Consider the following 24,489-nt stretch of genomic DNA (forward strand, 5'->3'; position numbering starts at 1 on the left):
ATTATAGCTTCTACAGCCCATTTACTGGGTAGAGAGCGGTCGGCGCGCCCCTGGAACTTTAAACTTATTTATCACGAAACGACTTTTTCCGGCCTGGTGATGTCGAAAAAAAATAATATTCAACCGAATCGTCTGAAATTTTAATATTTTGTTCACAACGTCAATGGCTATCGCCCGCAACAAAATCATATTATTATTTCAAGTATTTCGTAGATTTTTTAATTAAAAAACTGGAAAAGCCTGATTTTTAGAGTTTCGAATTCAAAACCGCGCCATTTTGTCAATTGTTTTTTTTTATTCGAGTACTGGACATAGCTACAGTCATACTGATTATTAATTTTTGTGATTTTTGTGTCTCAGATAAATAGAAGAGCCAAATAGGGCAACATCGTCCATGTCCAATTTTTCGGGAAGGTCGCCTTCAGCGCCATTTTTAAATTTATTAAAATTATTTTTTTTGTTCATTCTTATATGTAACGTTATAGAAGTTATATAAAAAGCCTAAACAATTCAAATATCGTTTTTCATTTTTTTATTGTAAAAGAAAATTCCGGAAAATACTCTAAATTTTCGAACTCTAGACCACTGGTACCCCTTAAGAAAAAAGAAAAATAGATTTGGGAAAGGTGAAGTCTAAATTACTGCTTACAGTAAAAGTTTTTTTAATGGCAGAAGAATTTGAATAAGTTGAGGGCTGAGTTACCAATACTGGAGCCAAAAACTTGATGCACCATTTTTGATTTTCCCTGTAGGGCTAGGCAGTGCACAGCTGACCAATACTTTTTTTCTACATAAGTCGTTCATTGCCTCATGCGTGTTTTACTTAATGTTGAGCGCCAACACTGAATTGACCAAAACACCCTTCTGTTCTACTAGCAAAATTGTTTTTATGTGACTCAAAAACTTATTTTACTGTTGCTTTTGCCAGGGTAGCCATACATCCCACCCACCATATACCAGGCGCACGAGTGTAAACGATGCAACGGTTTAGAAAATGTTGTAAAAGTGAAAGTGAATTTTTGTCCGGACGCGAATAAAATCAATAACAACAACAACAATGATAAATACGAACACGATACAAATGTGTATACTTACGCATATATCCAATGCCTATATGAATAGCAGTGAAAGTGAAAGTCAATATAAAACCTTGACCATTCACTGACCAACCAATGAATTCGAATGCCGCTCATTCGGCTAGAATTCCCCATCGATCCTTCGTTGGCCCCTCGAGGCTGATGCCCTCCTATTTTATTAGTAATATATGTTTTCAACATGTCGGACCGGCGATTTAAGTTGCTGATTGTATAAAGTTCTCTCACATATTTACTTATACACATGCATGTACATGTGCACATAGTCGACCTTAGCGTATGGCTTTCGAATCTTTCTCTCTCGTCACTCAGCGCCTAAAACCTAGCAATGCGACAAACACATTCAACGAAATAGAATCGGTGTACAAATTGCACTGATTGTTTTAACGCTTCTGCGCAGAATCAGGAAAGAAACGAAAGTGAAAGTGAAATTTTACTCATACGCACATGAACACCTTCGACACACGAATACCGGCGTAAATACAATATGAATTTGCGTTGTCTGTATTTGTTTATAATGAATTCGTTTGTTTTTACTTCGTGTGTTTGGAAAGTGGAATATGCTAACGCTTTGGTGAGCGAGAGTTTGCATTGATTGGTATCTTCCTTAATTATGCTGTTTGAGAGTGTTGCTTCATTTTAAGGGGGTGGTAGGGTTTAGCGCTAAAAAAAAAACACTTTTTTTGTGAATTTTTTACAGAAATATGGCTTAAGATACTTTAATAAAATCAGTTACATGTTATTGTACATCTTTTCAATAAGTTTTTAAAAAATATTAATAATAAAATATTGACAAATAAGCCCATGACAGAGTTTTTTTGGAGATATGTTTTTCGAGAGGTGCTCTGCGGTGCCAATCGGCATTCGTCGTAGAATCATCTGAAACTAAAAAAGTCGAATTTTTCAGTTAAAGTATGACGTAATGCTCCCCCCTACATTAATAATTTTTTTTTTCATTTTTGTAGTTTTGGTGGCAAAAAAACGTAAAACGAGCATTTTTGGCGAAAAATTTCGCCATATTTGTAAGTGAAAAACAACCTTAAAAAACAAAAAATAAAAAAAAGCAGTGTAGGGGGGAGGTATTTTTGATTTAGAAAACGTGTGCCAAATTTGAAAAGAATCGGTTGAATAGTTTCGGAGTTGACGACTTTTAAGAAGTCGTTTCGGGAAAACCGCGTTTGAAAAAATGACTATAACTTGGCTATAACTTTGAGAGTTCTGCTCCGATCCACTTAAAATTTTGACACAACATTCTTGAAATGATTTACTATAAGATGAGTGAAGAAAAAAAATTTCGATTTTGTGACCCTACCCTCCCCTTAATAATTTCTTTCATGTTCTTGTGACATGTGAGCGCTAAAGAAATTGAAATTTGTAATGCCGTTTTCATAATTTTGCTTACCAATTGAAGAATCAAAATAAAAAGGCCGTGATAAAGGTGGAAAAAAGTTGATGACTATTTTAGATGCTAGCGTTTTTGCTTTCGTAGAAATATGGACTTAATTACATATTGTAAAAAGAGTTTATAATATTCGTTGAGTTGGATTCTAAATCTATTAACTTAATTATAATTAAGTATTTAATAATTTCCTTGAGAGAAGTATTTTATTGCAAAGTCGCAATTAACTTTATTGCCAAAACTTTTTAGATACATAAACCAGTGCACCGCCTTTGTGACAATACTCCACATAATACAAAAACTTCAGTAAAATACGAGTGTATAGCAGATAATTTTTAATATTATACAAATAAGCGTAATTATTTTATTTATTTGTAGCTTAAAAGCCGATTTTTTAGAGAAAATTTTTACATCAACGTGTTTTTAATTTGCTGAACACATTGCACAATTTCGTTGATCAGGTTATCGGAGAACCTGCTCCCAAAATTAATAACCGTCTCTTTCTTAAAACACAAAAAACCACTAGACTTAAGCGACAAAAGTGTTTTTTCCCGGGTAGTTAATAATAATTCTAATTATTGCAATCTGGCGTTGTGTAAAACCCAGATAGTCCTGCTTTAGTATTCCCTCTTATGTGCTTTTCAATAGAAACTACGCTCTTTCTACCAAAGAGGCTGTAGTGCTTCTCGCGGACTTTTTCAGTTCCAATTTTGAATCGCGCCAGTATCAACTAGATATAATAGAGTGAATACTGATTTCTCTATTCTTCGTTCTTCCAGTTAGCTGTTGATGATGCTTGGGATTGTATCAGCTCATCAAAAGTTCATGTCAAGTGGATGGCGATAAATCTTCATCTTATTTTATTAAATAAGAAAAAATTGTGCCATTCTTGCCTATCCACTTTTGCGAATCTTTGATAAATCGATAGTTTTGTGGACAATTTATAGATACTTTTATCACAATTGTATTCAAAGCTGGGAATAAAAATGACATCGCGAGCTACAGGCCTATTTCCAAACTTTCAACGGTTTCAAAACTCTTTGAGTATAATATAAAACAAAAATTACATTTCGCTGTAATATATCAATTAATCAGCATGGTTTTGCGGCTGGTAGCTCAACTGTCACTAATTTTGCTAATTTCTCCTCTTTTTGTGCATCGGCTTTCAACAACTTCAATACGGATTTTTTAAGGCTTTCGATAAAGTCTGCCACTTAACCTTAATCTAAGCTAATAAGTTTTCGAATTCACTATATTTTTCTTTTCTTCCCGCGGCCTCGCTAGTCTAGCGTAAGAGCACCAGCCTGCCATCCTAGAGGTTATGGGTTCGATTCCCACGTAAAGCACGTTCCTCGCACTTTTCCAAATTTACCTACTTTCCCTGTTTCTAAAAAAAAATCTTATTCCTCAAACCCAAAAACTTATCCTGTCCAACCTTACTACCGCGCAATAGTCAGCGCATTATTTGCATTGTGGCTGCTAAAAACAAGCAAAACCAAATAAAAAAGCACACAATTACACATTGCATTAAGTGGCGCCCGCAAAAGGAAGCGGGCAGCCGCGGTAATGGCGCAGAAACGAAATCAACGCAAGACAAGTCTTGTCGAAGCCCTATGCTCCCGAGAGGAGTGAACAAGGAAAAAAATACTTTTCTTAAATGGATAAAGTTACACCTTTTCAATCGTCATTGTTAATACCCTAGTTTCTTATCCTTCTATTGCCTTTTCCGGTGTCTCAGGGCAGCATTTTCGGCCCTTTCTATTTGTAATTTTTATTAATGCCATATCGGCAATACTGCGATTTCTTTGAGTTTCTTTTATATGCAGAAGACTTAAAATTTTTTTTTGTACTAACCTTTCTGATTCATACAATCTTCAGATCTCAACAATGTGGTTGCATTGTCTGATAGGAATTTACATGTGCAGTACATCTGATGTACCATTTTCTGAGACTAAGCCTTTAATCTCTGCCTCATATTTTATAAAGAACTCAGGTTAAGGAAATGTTCTACTTCTTTTTCCTCTTCCTCGTCTCTACGACTTCGGCAGTATTCAAGAGAAAATACTCCTAGTCTACCTAACAGCCAATGACCGGTAACACAAGCCGCGGTCTTCGACAGGTTGAGCAGGTCGCCAGATCTTTTCTTATCTATTTGCGGCTAAATTAGCCTGGTTGTAACACAAGTATTTTCTTCTTTTCATTACCTATTGTCGTCCCGGAGAATTCTATTTTTTATCCTCAATTTGCAAGTCTCCTTAGGAATGCCTCTGTTTTCAATCAGTTTACGATATCTAAGGCCCGGAACCCTAATAAGACTAACCTTGAAGACGGTGCCAATATAATTTAGAGCTTCCAGACCTTCTTGAGCAACCTTTGATCTTAGAATAACTGCCTCCATTGATTTGATGGTCTCCTGGCTATCCGAGAAGATATGTATTGTATTTTTTGTTTCGGCGTGCATACATATTAAGGTACGCAGTTACATCCTCTATGGCTAAGACTTCTGCTTGGTAGACGTCTGGTAGGTGGAGACTAGTCCTATTTTTTTTTTGAAAACGCCATAGCCTACTTTATTTTCTAGCTTCAACCTATCCATGTAAACATTTATTTCCCCTCTTCTTTGAGTTTGTCACTCTCTTCTTGGCAAGATGTTAGTCTTGAAGAGCCTATCGAAGGTGAGTTTAGGAAAAGAGTAGTCGATTTCTTGGCCGAATCGCCGGGTCTTCCATAGAGCCATACTATAAAGTCTAAGTGCTGAAGCGGCGGCAACGTGATACCATATTTAGAGCAGGCAAATTGGCCTCTCGAGCGCTTTATTTGGGACAGTCCCTGAAGTGCCGGTGATGCATAAAAACGCAGTTCTTCGGAGCTTGCTCAGCAGCTTCATATAACTTGCCTTTTGAGTTGATGGCCACCACATAAGTATTCCATATAGCAAAATAGGCCGAATTAAGAAGTTTAAGGTGAATGTGTAATACGAGGTGTTAATCCTCCTTTAATTACGACCGCTTTCTTGCACCTGAGCATTGCAATGTTGGCCTTTTCAACGCTATTCTCCAAGATTGTAAGTTGGTATTAAAACGTGTTGAGGCTTAATTTTTTTAAGTTTTTAAATGCTTTCTCGAATGTATTTTATTGATATTTATATCATATCGAAATTTCAGTCAACTCAAAAGATATTAATTTTTTTATATTTTTCACCCTTCTAAAGACAAATTTTTAAAGACTAAAACTTGACATATTTTACTCTTAAATTGATAGCAATTCTAGAACGAAAAATCAAAGTAATCCGTTATTGGTTTTCTTCACCACACTTTTATCCCTGAATCTATTAAATATTCTTATAAAAGGATTTAAAAATCTGCAGTGATGGAAAGGCAAATTATTTCAGTTATTTCGGACAATGAAGTCGGTAAATTTTTTTTTTTTGCCAAAAAGCGTAACATTTTGCATTTAATGTTGGATTTAATAGCAGTTTGACGTTTGGATGCTTCACTTGAGTGTCAAAAGATTACGAAACCCATGGGAACGAATATTATTTCTGTAATATTTATTTTTTCATGCTTTTTTGCTTGTCATTCGATTCAGTGCAAGTGGCCATATTTAAGTGCTTAGAAAGTGTTCCTCATTGATTGGTAGGTAGGCTTGTATGTAAATAACTTTATTAGTCCACTATGACAGTTCGGATGCGCTGCTAGGGGTTGTTTGATAGATTAACTGTGACTTGCTGAAGCTGTCAATTGGACTTAGTTGCAATAATAAATATGAATGTATGTGTATGTGCCAATGTATATGTATACATATATATATGAATATTTCGTTAAATGTTGTACAATATTGTAAGACAACAATCAAAAATAATATTGTAGTAACAAAAAAAAAAAAAATAATAATGACGAGTGGATGAGGGACAGTTCTAACTAGTAACTTTGTTACAAACATATTTACCCACGAATAGCTGATAATTGTTGAAGTAGATTTGGCAATCCAATTGTTCACAGTTTCGCATTATTGATTTGCATGTGGAATGGCACAAGTGATTTCATATAAATATGCATGAGGGCATATCTACATAAATATCTACTTATACATCCAACTGTTTGTGCCAAAGGTTCAACTGTCGCTGATGTTCATTATAATGTTGCCCGGGGCACACACAGATTCTCTATTAAGTTTTGATGGGCATGCATGTGACATTCTTGATTAGCTCACAAGCACGCATCTGATACAAGATATGCCGCAAAATGCTAAGATGATTTCAATTTAATACGGTGCATAACAAAATATGCAATCGTATGTACGTATGTATGTACGTGGGTACAAATGTAATGATGTACGTTGAATTAGAAGCGCCGAAATTAGAGAAGATGCTGAAAGTGAAATTAGTTGGACGCTGTTGAAGCCTCACTCTGACCAGTCAAGAAGAAAAAAGGCACCCTTAAATATGAATTATGTACATAGCTCAACGACTTGTTGTCATTTAAACGGCAACAACAAATAGTGTATTGAAAAAACATATCACAACGCATAAAATCGAATGTCGCCTTCAGCCAGGGAGAAAAAATTAGCAAGAACAACAAGCAAGCGAGAATAGAAAATCGAATAGTAAAAATTGTCGAAGCAAAAAGGGCGGACCAATCAACCGCCTCACGTACACGCATACTCCAACATACATACGTACTTGCATGCCTGCATATATTACTATGCACTACTACACTGTCACATTGTCGCCTGGCTGCAATGGCACTGCCTGCGTAGCAATTCACTTTTTGAGGGAAATTATGTGATTTTCAATATTTTGGGGTGTTTCAAAGTGGTTTTTTGATGGAAAAACTATCTCATATGCGCGTTTGTGTGTGTTTGGCAGCGAAGTTTTATTGTGAAAATCGTGTCGCAATAAAAGTGCAATGTTAGCGAGGGGGGTAGTTGTTTGCCATGCCATGATTATATTTATGCGGTCGTTCGATCGCCGATCGAAAATTGGGAAATCGGTGGATTCGATGAAAAAAGTACCTAAATTGTGCACTTTTTTGTTGTTTTTTTTGTTTTGAACATTTTTCCGCTGCATCGCGCACAGAGCAATGCACAGTACGAAACGGCACGTTCCAAAGGATAGAACATCGTTGCGCATGCGCGCATTTTCCGATACAATTTTTACGCGTTTCAAATTACGAACATATCAAAGGTTTTCAAAACAAGTTGGTATTCGACGACTTAAATTCTCTGTGCATTATTGGAAAAATTCGAAGAGTTCAATGATTTGAATGTAAAACACTAAAAATTAAAAAAAAAAACAAAAAAAATTAAGCATTACGCATTATTCATGCCATAAAAAAAATAATAATTTTCTTGTAAAAGTGTACGCGTGTAAATGTTATTTAAAAGTGTGGAAAAATGTTCAAAAATACAATCCATATGAGAGATTTGGTATAAAAAATCACTAACAAAAAAAAATTATAATAATACTAATAAATAAAAGTTTTGTTAGTCAATGCATCACCAGACAATTCGTCTCACTACACAGGTAAAAACCATCGAAATCCTCTCATCATGCGTAGAAAATTATAAGAAAAATATAAAAATGTTGTTTGATATTATTCGATTGAAAAAAAAATTGTCAAATGATCCCACTGACTTCAAATCGAGGCGCACTCATTAAAGGTGGTGACACTAGATCAACAACACTGTTCTAAAGTAAAGAAATCCTCTCATCATGCGTAGAAAATCATAAGAAAAATATAAAAATGCTGTTTGATATTATTCGATTGAAAAAAAAAATTCTTAAATGAACCCACTGACTTCAAATTGAGGCGCACTCATTAAAGGTGAGACCAACAACACTGTTCTGTGTGTTTCATTGTCAACGCAAAGTATTGAGAAACTAGAAAACAAGTAATGAATTCGCCTTGTTTCATTCTAAACTGACAATTACATGGACACGGCGAAAGAAAAAAAAACAACTAAGCTGTTTTACCAACATCACCTTTAATAGATTCGCCTTGGTTCAAATAATACTCTAACATGGGCATGATTCAATAATAAAATATTTGCTCAGTAAACAGATTTCTCCTTGGCTCTTAACAAAGCGTTTCCCTTAGCAAGGCACTGGGTTGCTAACTCTTGAAATTTTGTGTGGAGGAAGAGTTAAATATGTAGGAAATACATTTCGTTGGCAAAAGAGTGCGTTTACGAGCAAGAATTTGCTTGACATGCTCTTGATCAGTACTGTATGAGGTACTTTTTGACTTACCGTTGGAGTCGAGATAGCATCATCATCATGGGCTCACGCTACAGCTTCTTGTGTGCTTTGGCCTGCTGAACAGTACACCTCCATGCTGCTGTGTCCGTTGCCACTTCCTTGCAGTTCTTTAGATTAAGCTGTTCCAGGTCTTCTTTCACCCCGATCTTGGTCTTCCTCTTGCTTTATTTGTGTATGCATTCGTTTCCAGAATTTGGCTTTGGGCTTTTGAGTTGTTCATTCTCATAACGTAGCCTATCCATCGCATTCGTTGCGCTTTAATGTAACTTACTACATTTTAATCTATAATAAGTTCGTCTAGTTCATCATTCCATCATATGCGCCATTCGTCCTTTGCAATTCTGATTGCGCCAACTTCAGTTCCATAGCACATCACCGGTTGAACTACGGTTTTATATACCGCAGTCAGTTTTTATATATACAGTCAGTTTTATAAGTCAGCCGCATTGTCTTTCAAGGAGTTTTGATTTGAAAAGTTGTAAGTGATGCGCACGCTCTATTAGTTGCTTGAATTCGTTCTTCTATAGTAAGATTGATCGAATTATCTATCGTCAGTTTGCAGCCTAGATATGTGAACGTGGCATGAGACGTGTCGCCACAAAATTCGTACCAGAACTGCTCAATGTCGACGAAAAGCAGCATCGCATGAACATCGCTAATGAGATGTTGGACTCTGTCCGCGACGACCCAAATTTGCTCCAGGGGCTCATAACTGGTGGGTATATGGCTATGACGTGGAAACCAAAGCTCAATCATCTCAATGGAAGCTGCCGCACGAACCAAGATCGAAAAAAGCGAGCCAAGTTCGGTCGAATGTAAAAGTTTTAAAGGGGACAAAACAGATATTAATGAATAAATATTTAAATAATATAAAAAAAAACACAAAATTCGAGATAGATTTTGAACACACCTCGTATAAAAAAATTAGAATTTTTATTTTGTTTTCTGTCAATTATGTCATGTAAAATAATTATTTGTTCGAATTAATTGTTAAGTTTGATGCCCTAATTGGTATTGCTAGAGCAACTTAACGAATCAGTAATATATATATATATATATATATTATATATATATTCTTTTACAAAATTACAAATTATTATTCATTATTAGAGTGGTTACATGGTATTTTTCGTTCGGTTATCTGGTGCATAAACAAACAAATCTGGTGGATTCTCAACTGGTGAACACGCAACATACAGTTGGCCGTGTGAAAAACAGAGATTTTCTAGATTCAATCTACAAACTTGCAGTGATGGTCATTGCGCTTTGTTGATGGCCATTACGAATGCGAGTGGAATGGGAAACTGTAGGCGCTTAAATTCAAAGGGTATCTTAGCTATTCTGGGCAGCAATATATCTTCTATTTTGAATTTCCCATGAAAAATTGTCGCTTCAATGACAGTATTGATTAATTTCATTTCGTTTTTCGCGTTCTTTTGGTTCTCAATATTTCTCGCAACTCTATTTTGTGTATTGTGGCCGTTGTTCTGGTGTTTCAGCGGCATTTCAGCAATTATAGCTTTATAAAGATTATATGAATCAATCACCATATATTATGTATTTTTGTATACGGAAGTTGTCTAGTTGCCAAGTGCCAAATAAATCATAATTGACATAGGACGGCATTTGCCAAAATTATAAATTTTCCGATAGGGTGATTAATTTTGCGCCACCTTGTATATGCATACTTATAAATATAAATATAATTGGTAGGTGCGCTTTTGTTAAACTTCTCCTCCGATTTCAGGTGAGCGTTTTCACTTTGTCCTGTAAATAGAGAGACCTATAGTTTTATATCGACTTCGGATGACAAACGATTTTTATGAGAACCTTTTTTTATACATAGTAGATATATAATATAAATGGCAAACTTTTGCCATTGCCGTTATTAGGAAAAAAATAACATTTGGTGTCTTATGTCCATAATGGGTCTTAAACCCACGCGAGTGTGCTGGTTACCATATTGGAAGTTTAAGGCACCTTTCTGGTCTAGAGACGTGATTGAATTGAAGGCGTTGAAAATTAATGAAAAATAATCAGTATCAATTGAAAATCGTTTTTATTCATTAGATAAATTTTTTATTTACAAAAAAAAAACAATTTTTTTTTTCAATGACAATAACAAAAAAATAGCTTACCCTGATTCAGGTATGTCTGAAAAAAAAATTCGGTCGATTATTCATCAGGAGAAATGTCGCTATGGTGGGTAGCAGATTTATAAAAAAAAAATGTTCTAGATATTTTATCTGTTTATTGGAATAACAAAAAAAAAAAACGACTTGCTTGCTTTAAAAAAAAATTGAAAAATGGATTATAAAATTATAGTTCTGCTACCCCCGAGAGCCACACGTCTACTCAATAACATATTAAAAATTCAAATCAATCGGTTCAGTACTTTTTGAGAAATCACCAACGCCAACTCGGAAAAAATAGTTTCGATAAAAACAGGGTTAACGCGTTTATACCTGGGCATCGCACTCCAAACCGGTACCGTTTTAGAGGACTGTAACGTCTAAACTACGACGAATTTCAATATAAAAATTTGCAAGTATGTTTTTGAAAATATAAACTATCATAATATGAAAAAAATGGATTTTGTCGAAATTCTAGACCAGAAAGGTGCTTTAAATATTATTGCATTTGCGATAATTTTTTTTAAGCATCTGAAATATAGCATAGAAAAAACTTAGATTTACATACATACATATATTTTCAACCGTAGTTCTCACAGTAGCATACATTTAGGCGTTACAGCGCTAGGCATTCACTTCTAAACTCACTACTCATGCAGCATAGAGTTTTTTGCTTTATGTTCGTCTGTCAGTCAATTTTCTAACCAGCCCAACAGCCACTTACATGCCATGCTAGGTATTTCCTTCGACCACCCACTTTGGCACCCACCCAACAAATTACTTGGAGAAGTGTACGAGTATTTTGTTTACATTGTTGCCATATTCATTAAGGCATTTTTCGTTCAATATTCTACGATTTGTTTTTATTTTTTCTGCACATTTTACGTTTAACTCATCTGTGGAGCCCTATAAGGTATGTAGTGTAAGAAAAAAAAAAGTTTATACAAAATAAAAACGACGAACAACGGTAGAGTGAGATAGCAGATAATGTAGCGATGCGAAATAAGTAAAGCCGTAATCAGTTACCTATTCACTCACATAGCCACATACACAATAATACATAAATATCGCTTTCAACATGGCTTCGACGGCCCGCATCGTTTGTAGTGGCACCAGGCAAAGCGCTACAATTGCCGCCTAACGCCCACGGCCAACTTAAATTTGACATATTTGCAGTAGCAACAGCAACAATACTAAAGCATCGCATATCTCGTGCTATGCGTTCATACATACATACACACATATCCTTCCCACAAAATAGTAAGCGTCGATTACCAAAAACGAAAGTCAAGTCGGCTCAGCCAAGCGTGCAGGCAACCAAGCAGCTAGTCAGCCAGTCAGTCAGCCAGCCAGCCAGGCAGTTAGTGAGCCAACTACATATTGTCTGTATGTAGCTTGGTAGCCAAGCAATTTCAACCATGGAAACTTAATTTATGTTTTCAGCGTAGTTGAGAATTTTTTTTCTCTTTTTTGCCACATCACATTCATTTTGCGGCCTGCTTTGCCAGTCTCCATGCGACTGCTTGCCTGCATTTTCACTACTTTTTCACTTTTCTCTTAAGAATGAAATTTATTTTGCCAAGTCATGTTGAAGAAAATTTTTATAAGTTTTACATGTACAGTAGATGTGGCAGTTTGTGGGTAAGTGGGGGAGTTTTTATGTATGCTCGAGTATACGTTTATGTGTACGTACAATAGGTAATGTGAGGGCGGCTGGTTTGTGAGTTTGGAACGGCTTACGCGCCAGCAATGGGCATAGCGTTGTAAAGCAGGACAAGACGTGGTAACTCACGGAATGAAAATAGTTAAGATAGAAAAATACAAAATAAGGAAAATTTGTATTCCTTAAATCGGATGACTTTGTATAATTTTGTTGTTGTTTTTATTTTTACTGTTGCTACTGCTGCTGCTATCCAAAGCTGCGCCAGTTCACTAAGTTTGTGTGCATGCACGTACGAGTATGTATGTATGCAGATATGTGTGTATTTTATGCGTGATAGTGGCCCACGTAACGCACGGCAGTGTATTCAGCTATATTGCCGGGGATACAGAGAGAATTATGTATAATGGAAAATTTTTCATAGAATTTGCAGAAAAATGAAAACAAAAAAATGAAATAATATAGGGAAAAATGAAAATAGAAGCTCTTCATAGACGGCAACTTCGGAATGTGTATGTGTTATATTAATAAATATTTGTGCATGTGCGTGTTACGGTTTTTGCGTATGCACGTGCATGTGCGTTTGCCGATTCTAAGTAATGTGTTAAGCTAGTAACAGAATTGAGTTGCACGCAGGAGGGTTGGGCGATTGGACGTAGATTCAGTTTGTGTAGATAAATAGTTTGAGTTTTTGTGCTCCCATATACCCCCTCCTACGGATGTATGTATGTACGTTCATGTATCAAATTCTTGTGTAATAATAACTTCTCTTCAAGTTAAACTTAAATAGTGTAGCCAAATTGTTGTGCACAAGAATCAGTAACTAGCAGTTCTAGTTAATATCTAATTCAGATGCCAATATCTCGAAAAAATTAGTAGACGAGTTTGAAAATAGGCGTGGAACCGCACATAAATATTGATTGAGAATAGCTGCATATGAAAAGTAAAGAATTTATGCCCAGAAAGAAAAATAGGATAGGCTAGGTTAGGTTACGGTGGTTGTCACTCTTAATATGGGTGTAGAGGTGCTTATTTTGGCCTGGACGCCCATTGTGATACCAGTTGTTTGTGCTCCAGCTCCTTCACTAATACTGAAAGTGGTGAACAAACGGATTCTAATTGTCAAACGGCCGCCGTAGCTGAATGGGTCTGAGAACGTAGGTTCGCGAAACTCCAAAAAAAGAAAATGTTTTTTTAATAGCGGCCGCACCTCGTAATCAATGGCTATGAAAAAGCTTCTCGTAAAAAAACCATTTGCCGTTCGGAGTCGACGTAAAAACTGTGGGCTCCTCCGCTTGTTTAACAACATCGAGCCATACGCCACAAATAGATGGAGGAACTCGGTCAAACCTAACAAAAGTATATGCGCCAATTATTTATTTATTTATATTTATTTGTCAGACATCCAAAGAAGTAAGAGTTTGAATAGCGAAGTCACGTTCTGGCCAGAGCGGAACAGTGGCTGAGGAGGTGTTAAACACCCCTCACCTTCTCCTCTTTTTGGCAAAGGCGACATAATTCCTTAGTGGGAATCCAGTTACGTTTCTCATATATTTCTTATTGAAAGCTGATCAAGATTCATCAGGAACCTGGTTTTGTGTTCATTCCTTACAGGTCAGACCTTTCTAGTTACCTCATAAACATACTGTGGGCCATATATTGTTGGCCAGTTGGATGTGGACGACCTGACATATATGATCATTTTCCCTTCTAGGCAGTTTATACCCGATGCGATTTCCAAGAATGACTATGTCTTTACAGCACTGTTTACAATAGCTCTATATCTAATTCCTACTGTGGCTAAAGTGTGTTGGTACTGTCGAGAGTTTACATCAGCTATAGCTATTAAGTCACCTTGAAAGGCGTTAAGGGAAAGGAGATACTCAGAATTGCATGATTTTTTATAAAACTTTTCGTTTGTGCACCATGAATTCGATATATAATTACTCTCAGCTATGTTATGTAGCGGGATTTATATTATTTTAATATTTGTATTTGTTTTGTATTTGTAATGCAACTCTTCGTGTAGGTATTAGCTTCACTTACTTTTTTGTGCAATAACTTTAAGATATAATACTCAAGCATTTCTAATTACCATATATCTCCTTCTCCTCTTTTTATGTTTTCTTAAACAGTAATAACAAAAATGGCCGCGTCTATTTATGCCACCCCACCGCCAGACTTAAGCAGCGAGGACACTGCACTTTCCGATGTCTCCAATGCATCTTCGCTAAATAACCGAAGCAGCAGTAACAGTAACAGCAACAGCAACAACAACAGCAATAACAACACTACCAATAACAACACAAACTGTAACACCACAACTACATGTAACGATAACACAACAAATACTAACCCAGTGACAACTAAGCACAAACGCACAATTATCGAAGTCCTAGCCAGTAGAGGCAGTGCAAGCCAAAGAGATCAGCAGTCGCCAAAGCGCCGCAATAGCGCATCACCAAATGCGTCTAACGGCGGAATCACTACAAGTGACGCAATTACAGTTGAGGAGGCCATTGATAGTACAACAGAAGATGAAAGGGTAGTTGAAGATGACGCCGACATGTCAACGACATTGCCAGCAAAAAGCGCCACAATGGCAGCCGTAGCTGCGGCAGCTAATGCAGCAGCTATGCAGCTGCAATTGTTAGAGGCGATCAACGATGCTGCGAAAAAGCGACGCAAGCAGAATAATCCCAGCCGCTTGGGTGCACAAGCAGCCGCAGCAGCTGCGGCAACACTACAGCTAAACAAAAGCACTGAAGGCGCAGTAACCAACGCCACTGCGGAAGCCATAATTGCAGATAAGGAACAAATTGTGGCGGATAACGTGCCACCAACAACATTGCCAGTAGATTATGAGGAGAAGTTATCGAAAATGTGTCTACCAAAATCTATGGAACAGTTGAAGGAAACGTTTGAATTGCTACAGCACAAGCAACAGCAACTTGGAAACATATCATCAGACACAGGAGTGACACGGGCAAATTCGAACAATTTGGCGCCTCACGAATTTATCACAAAAACAGAGACCGATTTGGATACAAAATCAGTCGCAACTGATCAAATAAGCGAAGAGAAGGCTTCGGAGTTACAAAAATTAGCAGAAGAGTTGAGAAATCCCTATCAGACCTTTTGTAAAACATGTGGCGAAAATTTTGAAACCGAATTTAAACTTGGCTTGCATATGTTGCAAGAGCATCAAAATGAGGAGGTCCATACAGATGAGGCGCAACAAAAGGCAGAGCTCATACCGTACGACATGCTATCGGCCGTGAACGTTAAAATCGAACGTGTCGATGATGAGAGCTCTACATCACCGCCCGTTACTGCTACGCAGAGCAATCAGAATGAGAACGCCGCACCAACAAGTCTTCTAGCGAATGGCAAAGAGCTCTGGCTGAATGCCATGCCAGGCATGGGATTCTCATTTCCGCCAGAAGCTGCTGCGGCAGCAGCGCTCTCGGCTAGCGGCTATCTTCCGCTACTGGGCATGCCTAGCTTTCCCACCGTCGACGGCTTAAATCGCCCACCGCTGCGCATTTTCAATCCCGAAGCCTATTGTGATCTCTGCAATAAGGAATTCTGCAACAAATACTTTTTGAAGACGCACAAGGCCAATAAGCATGGCATCTATGATCCTGCCGGTTCAGTGAGTGGTGAGAGCAATGCCAATGTAGCTGGTGGAAATATGAATGCCATGACACAAATGTTGCAGTTGCAAATGCAGCAGCAGCAACACCAACACCAACAACAGCAACAACAACAAAATATACATCAATTGCAACAGAAACAACAATTGGCCATGGAAGAGGCTCATAACAAGCAGATTAGTGGGCAAGCAGGCAACGGTGCTCAACCGCAACAACTCACACCACCCGCGCCACCCCCTGTGTATTGCGATGTTTGTTCAAAGCGGTTTACTAATATCTTCGCAATGCGCCGTCATCGCGCCAAAGCGCATGACCAACCGCGCAACAGTCCCGTCGAACAGCCGACCCCAACACCTCCACCGCAACCGCCGCCACAGTCTCAGCCACAGCCACATTCATTTAAACTAGACACAGCTACAGCTGCTCAGGATGAATCAAAGCACGAAGTATCACAAGATGCTGCTACTAAACAATTCCGAATGCCTGATGGCTTTCGGCAGGATTTCACACTAGAGCAAGAAGAAGTGGCTTTCACCCCACAACCTCGAAAACTATCACCGCAATCGCAGCAACAGGCGCGTGATGCAAATTTCGCACACGATAAGTTACGTCATCTTGGCGTACTTAATCCAGAAGCCTTCTGCGAAATCTGTTGCAAGGAATACTGCAACAAGTATTTCCTGCGTACACACAAATGGAAACGTCATGGTATATTTGTGCCCCCAGATGATCTCAAGAGCGAACAACTGCAATTGATGCAGAAGACACCATGGCCCTTCATGGGTCTGCCGGGCCTGTCTGGTGTGCCATTAAACCTCATGATGGCTAATGACAAAACACTTATGGCTCAACGCATGTTTGCTGCAGCAGCTACTTCTACAGCCAATGCTAGCATGGATGACACACCACAACACATGGCTAAACGCATTAAGCTTGAGCAAGTTGATGAAGAATTGCGAGCAAATGATGATGAAAATCAAGAGAATAAATGTTTGCTCAGACGCCAGTCTGCTGACCAGCAGCAACAGCAGCAGGAGCAGCAACAAACAAGTTCACATAGCGTGCCGTCCACGCCGGAGCCGCAGAAAATATTAGCGGAGTCCTACAATTCGGGTGCCAATATGCCAGCTAGTCCCGAGGCTGCAGTTGGTTTGCAAAATTTGCAGAAACTTCAATCCATGATACAGCAACTCAATGACCTAAATGGCAAACGAACATTGGGCTGTCATATCTGTGGCAGAGAAATGGAAAATCAATATGCCCTGCAAGCTCACATAATGACCGAGCATGCCGGTCTGTATGATGGAAGTACCACTTTGCCGCTCAACTTCCAACAACACCTTTTTCAACAGCACCAACAGTTGCAGACGCAACAGCAACAACAACAGGCTCTCAAACTCTCCCCATCGGACTCTCCCGGTGTCATGCCACCACTGAATGAGATGCGCTGCAATCAGTGCGATCGAGAATTTGTCAGTATACAAGAATTCAAACAACATATCGCTGAAGTCCATCTACTACCGGGCAGCCCACTACGCGAAGGTTTTGCCACTCCTGAACGTCCAATAAACACGAATGCTGCAACCACAGGTTCACGCCCGCCCTACACCATCACACCGACAAGCAGCTACTGCGAAATCTGCAATAAGGAGCTGTGCAATAAATATTTCATGAAGACCCACATGCAACGCATGCACGGCATCGAAATCGAGAATGGCGCACAGATCGGTGGCGTTGTTTGCAATATCTGCAACAAAGAGCTTTGCAGCAAATATTTCCTGCGTGTGCACAAACACAACACGCATGGCATCGTCGACGAAGGCGCACCACTACCACAACCACGTCAAAATGGGCTGAGCTTCGAAACTCAACAGCAGCAGCAGCAGCAACAACAGCAACAACAACAGTTGGCATCCACAGAAAATGACTTAAATCGCGGACTCAACTTGAGTCCCTTCGGCAGTGGTAACTCCGTTGAATCAAAATCGGATTACGCTAATTATACAGAAGTCTGCACAATATGTACACGTCGCTTCCGCAGCCCAAAATGGCTGCGTGCTCATTTGCTAAGCGATCATGGGCCAACGGGCATTGAGAAACTACGCGAACTGGAACAGCAGTACGACCCGTTAGGTAAGTCTACTAGCCCTACACTCAAAATACCAAATGGCTCTGCAAGTTCAAGCTCTAGCAGCGGCAGCGGCACTAACGCGAGTAATGTCAACCCCACAGCCGGACTGTTATCAAATCCAACAAATCTTGCTCAAGCTTTGCAAAATCTAAATGCACAGCACCTCCTTGGTAGCATGCCCAAAACTATGTTGCCTGGCATGTTCGGTGCGGTAGCCGAGCAAGCACTTCAATCTCCACGACTGCAAGAGTACCAGTGCTCTATGTGTCCCTTCACCACGCCATACTATGCTTTTCTATTTATACACGAGCGTTCACATTCACTGCTCAGCGGCGGTACTGGTGATCTGAGCACAGTTGCACAGGACCAAGTAACGGGCGGTAGTAGTAATAAAGATGAAGCAATCGGACACGATGAGAGCAAACCGAAGTTAGATAGCACCAATGTAGCATTAGCAACCGACAAGTCTCACACGCTTCCACTGATGCAAACTAACAAAGCGGCAACTGAGAGCGGTCGGGTCGAACCGACTAATTTGTCAACACGCAACGCTACAGCTGTTGGCACAAGCAAATCGAAGTCGACCAAAGAAAATCAGGCACAACGCAGTGCTAAGCAATCTGAAGCAAAGGATAACAACAAAGAAATGACAGCTACCAAAACTACAGCGCATCCCAAAGTGGATAAAACACGCACAATCGCAACGTCACCTATTTTCACAGCTACAAATGTGCTCTCTCAAGAAACGCTCAATGAATTGGCGGAGAAATGTGGCAAAATAGCTTCGTATGCGGTGCCAAAAGATGTCTCCGGAGCAGCTACCGGAGCAGTAGACGGGGAACCACAAATGCAAGCTTTTGTGTTGGAAATGCAGCAGCAGCAGATGGATGCAGTGGCGAATGACGTTGCCGAGGACATGGAGGAGCAATGTAACAGGTTTGTGCCCGCTATAGTTTATTTGCCCGTTACAAAACGCATCTCAGGGCCTGTAACTGTGTCCTTTAACTTGACACCAGCCTAAAGCTGGTAAAGCTGAGGGCTTGGACGTATGTAATTTTGCGTGTATAAGACTTGAGCAGAGTGTTGCCAAATCGTTGCAGAGTTGACGTTAACAAATTTTACAAGATATATATATTATTATATTTGTAAATATAAATTTATAGACAAAGAGTAGTAGGGCAAAGACAACATTTGTAGATTTTGTACGTTGGATAGTCGGCATGCAGTTCGAGCATGGCGAATCTATACAGGTGAGTGTTTTAGAGCCACAACAAAGCAAGTTAATTTGCCAGTTACTGCCACCACTTTGAATGGATTCGTCTGAGTTGGAGCTAGAAGCGAATGGAACGGCCCCTCGTCATTTCAATTTGTGCTGATATCTTAATGTTTAAAGCGTAAGAAAAAATTCTGCGCCTGGATATTTATTTGTGACTTTTTCATCAAAGTTAGCGCCAATTAAAAATATTGACTTTATTTTGACAAGGGATAGGATATTTAAAGGGATTATAACTAGTTTTTGACAAAAAATAACTATAGTTGAAGAAATTTATAGTTCTGTGTTAACTAACAGTTAGCATTAAGTAAATCCTTTCCAAATATAAACCACCTCAAAAGTTACCTACTGCTTTTAGTTGTGCGCACGGTGAAAAATATGCTCGAAAAATATCGATTTGATGATGATAACTCAAAATATTGACAACAAATATGGAATATTTTATGAAAAACATTGATTTTTGAATAACTCATTATTTTCACTAATGTTGGGCTTAATATCGAAGTTTTTTTGTGCAGAAGCTTGAGGCAAATAAAATAAAGCGTTTTCCAATAAGAGGTGTTATTTTGATATTCAAAGAAAAATACTATTTTTTAATATAAATGATCGGATGTTTATTTCATTATAAAGAGGAAAGTATGCCGTTAATAGTGAAAAATAACATCTGGCAAATGGCCACCACGACCACGCTTACAGGACAATATCCTTTTCATGAAATTTTCCATAACCGAATTGCAAAGTTGTCCTCGATAGCCTCACGAATTCCATCTTTGAGGTCTTGAATCGACCCTGGGCTGTTGGCGTAGACCTTCTCTTTCACGTGGCCCCAAAGAAAGAAGTCATAAGGTGTTAAATCCCAAGACCAATTTTTACCAAAAGCGCAACTGAAGAAATCATATATTTGTCAACTTATAAAAGTTGTCCGCAAAGAACTAAAAATCTATCGACATCTTTAAATAAAATATGCAAATAGAAAATAAATGAAAAATTTAGAACTTTTACCATCCCAGTTTTTTGTTTGCCATCACTCAAATCAGAACTCTTCAATACATAAATTGTGTACCCATTAGGTAAAAGTATCGGTTTAAATAATAAAAACCGATTATTTTATGCAAAGTATCGATATTAGAATAATACTATTTATGCCATTTGGTTAACGTCGATTGTGTCATGCAAAGTAAGGATTTTTCTGGTTAATATCGAATATTTCATATAAAATTTCGAATTTTGATTAGTGTCGATTGTAGCATGAAATATGTAGATCGATTTTTGCTCAATATCGATATTTTACGAAAAATATCGATTTTTGATGAATCCATGCTCTCCAACCAAACCTTGTTTTGAGAGTGATTATGCAACATTTTTCGTGAAATATCGATTTTTGATGAAACAATGCTGCTTTGAATCCAAACCGTATTTTGAGAATGATTATGCAACATACGTCAGAGCTCTAGTTGAAAATAATGAAAGAAGACTGAGTGTGCTTTTCAATTGAGCTTTATTTGAAGTCAAAAAGAAGTATACAAATTTACAAATCTTTTCAAATAAAAATCTAGCAGTTTATTAAATTAATGCAAAACCACAAATATGGCAACATTTTGCTCAAGTCCACGCCGCAATCTTATCACTGAGTTTTTGACTGCAGTGATGAAAAAAGCAAAAGTTCCTATGACAAAAATCAAAATTTTTTTAACAAAAAAAAAAAAAAACAAAATATATAGTGAAAATGAAAATTCAATACGTACGTGCATATTTAAATCAAAGGACTGCAACTTTAGTTAGCACAATACAGACACAGTTGCAGTGTAGCTAAATTTACATTTAAATTTACATACACACTTACATAGAAGTTATGCAAACATTTAGCGATGGAGGCATTATGTGGCGAGGCATAAAAGAATACTTCCACAGGGGCGATCGAAGCTGCAAATTGAAAATAAAATAAAAAACATTAAAACTATATTTAGTTGTAAAATTAAGATCGCACAAATACACATACCTTAAACTTACATGCATAAAATCCATGAAGGGGAAATGCTTTGCTCAAGATTATGTAAAGAAATGAAATAATGGACAAAAATGAATTTACTTTAGAGAGTATTATGTATATTTAGTTTTCAAATATTTATGAAATCAAGCATAAAAGAGTAACGAAATTCAAAATATATAAGTTTAAAGCATTATACACATACATACATACATACATACATACGTATATGTAGTTGCGAACATACATAAAATAGAATTTAATACCTACATTAAATACATATTTGCCAAACGAACTACAATTAATACACATTAGCAGATGTGCATCCAACCGTACATATATACACGTACACATACATACCAAATAAGCGAGATTTTGTACATACACATACACATACCGATACACTTAGCCGCTTACTTAAAGTAAATCAAAACAGGACAAGAACATTATCTCAGGGCAAAAGTACAATTTACTTAGTACTTTCAACTTAAAAATGGACTAAATATAACTTAAATACGAGTAGTAGTAATAATAACAAAAATCCAAAACCAAAAAACCTTAAAAAGCAAGTGAGAAATGGCTTGAGCAAATATTAGTTGAAAAGTGCGTAAAATGAATAATAAAAAATACCGCATTACTACCTCATATGACTAAAAACAATAACAAAAAAAGAACGAATGCCAGGCACCGTTGGAGCCATTCGCTTGAGTGCATTTTTTAGTAAAATTACGTAAAAAAGTGCTTAGTAAACGAAAAAAATATTTTTTTGGCTTTTTGGAGAAGTAGGAGCTTTATCATTAGTAAGAAGAACGTGTGGAGTTGTATGTGCTTGTGTAAGAAATTTATTTAAAATTAATTTTTATTTTAATTTTAATAAATTTGATTTATTAATAATAATTAATTTATCAATAAATAATAAATTTTATTTATTTTATCCTGAAAAACAAAGAATTCTAAACACATTCCAAAAAGTGAAACCATTTAAAGCTAGTCTGTAAAGAAAATAAAAAAATGTGGGCTCGTTTGCATTTAGATAACGACTGGTTACTGTAGATATTGGAAACAAAAAAACTTATTTCTAAAAAATAAAACACAAAAATTTTTATTATTGTAAAATTTAAATGAATGTTGATGATATTCTCTGTTTTTTGCAAAACAACTAGTCGGGATAGTTTCTGAAATCGAAAAATACAATATTTTGCTTAATATGCTGCAGTCTATTTCAGGCATGTCGCGAAAATTCAAACAGTAACTTCAAAACGGGCTGTAATTTTAGTTTTGAGAAAAAGAAAATACTGAGCCAAATCTGGCTGCCGCATGCGGTGGCTGACCAATAACTTTTATGGTGTTTTTTTTTTTGCTTTAGATTCGCTAGATGGCGAACCTTCGATTTTCGCGTTATAGAATGCACGAATTGAGTTCCAACCATCGGACGTTTCTTGCTGACTCTCCTACGCGAACGGAAAAGTAATAATATCTATGGATATTTGGACTCTCCGAAACGAATTGAAAATACACCACCCTGGAGATGTTAATTAATTTGAGATTTAGCGTAGCAGTTTAGCTGAATCTATCTTTGAGCAATTTAAATTGAAATACAATAAGAAAAATTAATCACTTCTAATCATACTTTGTTCCTTAGCTTTTTTTATAGAATCATTGTAATTATTAGTCTGAGTTGAAGCAAAAGAACTCGAGTAACAAATTCAACGGACGCGTTATTATATTGTTGAGAGTTATTTTTGGAGTATTAAATCTGTCCACACGCAGAATTTCAAAAGTAAGCCAAATAAAAAATATCAAACACCATTGAAGTAAATTTAAAGTTTATACGACTTAGCGTAAATTTAGAGCAATCGAAGACGAACTATGAATTTCATTGGTATTTTGTGAAATTGGTGCTCACATATACTGTACTTAGCCCTAGAGTAATATCTTAGTTTTTTGGTTTTATTCAGTGAAAACAATATTTCTGCCACTCTTGTTCATACAACTGATACGGTTTGAAAAGCAAAACGATACAATTCCCTCCCTACTTTTGTGCTAGCTTTTTCATTCAACTCCACGTAAGACCGTTTCGACTACACATACACTTTTCAAACCGTAATTGTTTTTTATAGAAATCGGAATAATGATCATTATCCATCATCAAAGACTTTATGCAATAAGCTGAGTAGCTGCGTGCTTGGAAAATTTCTGGATTTTTGAGAGAATAGAATTAAAAAATCAAAAAATTAATTTATGTAAAAAATAATAAAATTGGCTGTTACTATTTCATCAGTTATTGTACATCCCCTGTCACATTTTAATGTATTTTACAAAAAATAGTGCCAATATAGTTTAAACATATTTGATGTTTGAAGGAAAAATTTCTAAATTTGCAAAATTTTGTTTGAAAATGTATAAGTAATTATACTCATAAAAGTGATTTATTTATTTATCTTATAACGAAATTTTTGCGATCATTTAAAAGATTAAAAATGTAGGATTTTCGAAAAAATTAAATTTTGAGTTCATTTCCTCAATAAACCTCTAATATTAAATAAATTTTAGTTGATCAAAAGTTTGTTAAAAACGCGGCGCAATGTATTTAAATAGTTAGTGAAGTGAGTGCTAGCTGACAGGACCTTCAACACCTTAATTATAATAAATAATTTTAGAATTCCATGTATGCAGATTTTAGATAGTTTTTCAGTTCTGACATAATGGGTGTTGTGTTTCCAAAATAATTTAATCGAAGTGAAATTAATTAAAGCCAGGTAAAATATTTGCTACGCTCCAGTCATGCTGTAGTTTCGGAACTAGCAAATTTTATCTTGTAAGGTAAACACGAAAGTGCTACCCTGTAAACGGTTATTTTAAGCAGTTAAATTTTAACTTTGTTCTGGAAACGATGAT

The 24,489-nt window shown here is 37.0% G+C and overlaps 1 protein-coding gene across 1 annotated transcript; it reads left to right on the forward strand.

The window, feature by feature from the left end:
* Window positions 1–14,690: 14,690 nt before the first annotated feature.
* Window positions 14,691–19,352, forward strand: LOC129243002 (uncharacterized). Its single transcript, XM_054880006.1, has one exon. It carries the CDS (start codon window positions 14,691–14,693, stop codon window positions 19,350–19,352), a length of 4,662 nt encoding a protein of 1,553 aa, XP_054735981.1.
* Window positions 19,353–24,489: the final 5,137 nt, after the last annotated feature.

Source organism: Anastrepha obliqua, chromosome 3 (genome assembly GCF_027943255.1).
Source record: "Anastrepha obliqua isolate idAnaObli1 chromosome 3, idAnaObli1_1.0, whole genome shotgun sequence".
Taxonomy (NCBI): domain Eukaryota; kingdom Metazoa; phylum Arthropoda; class Insecta; order Diptera; family Tephritidae; genus Anastrepha; species Anastrepha obliqua.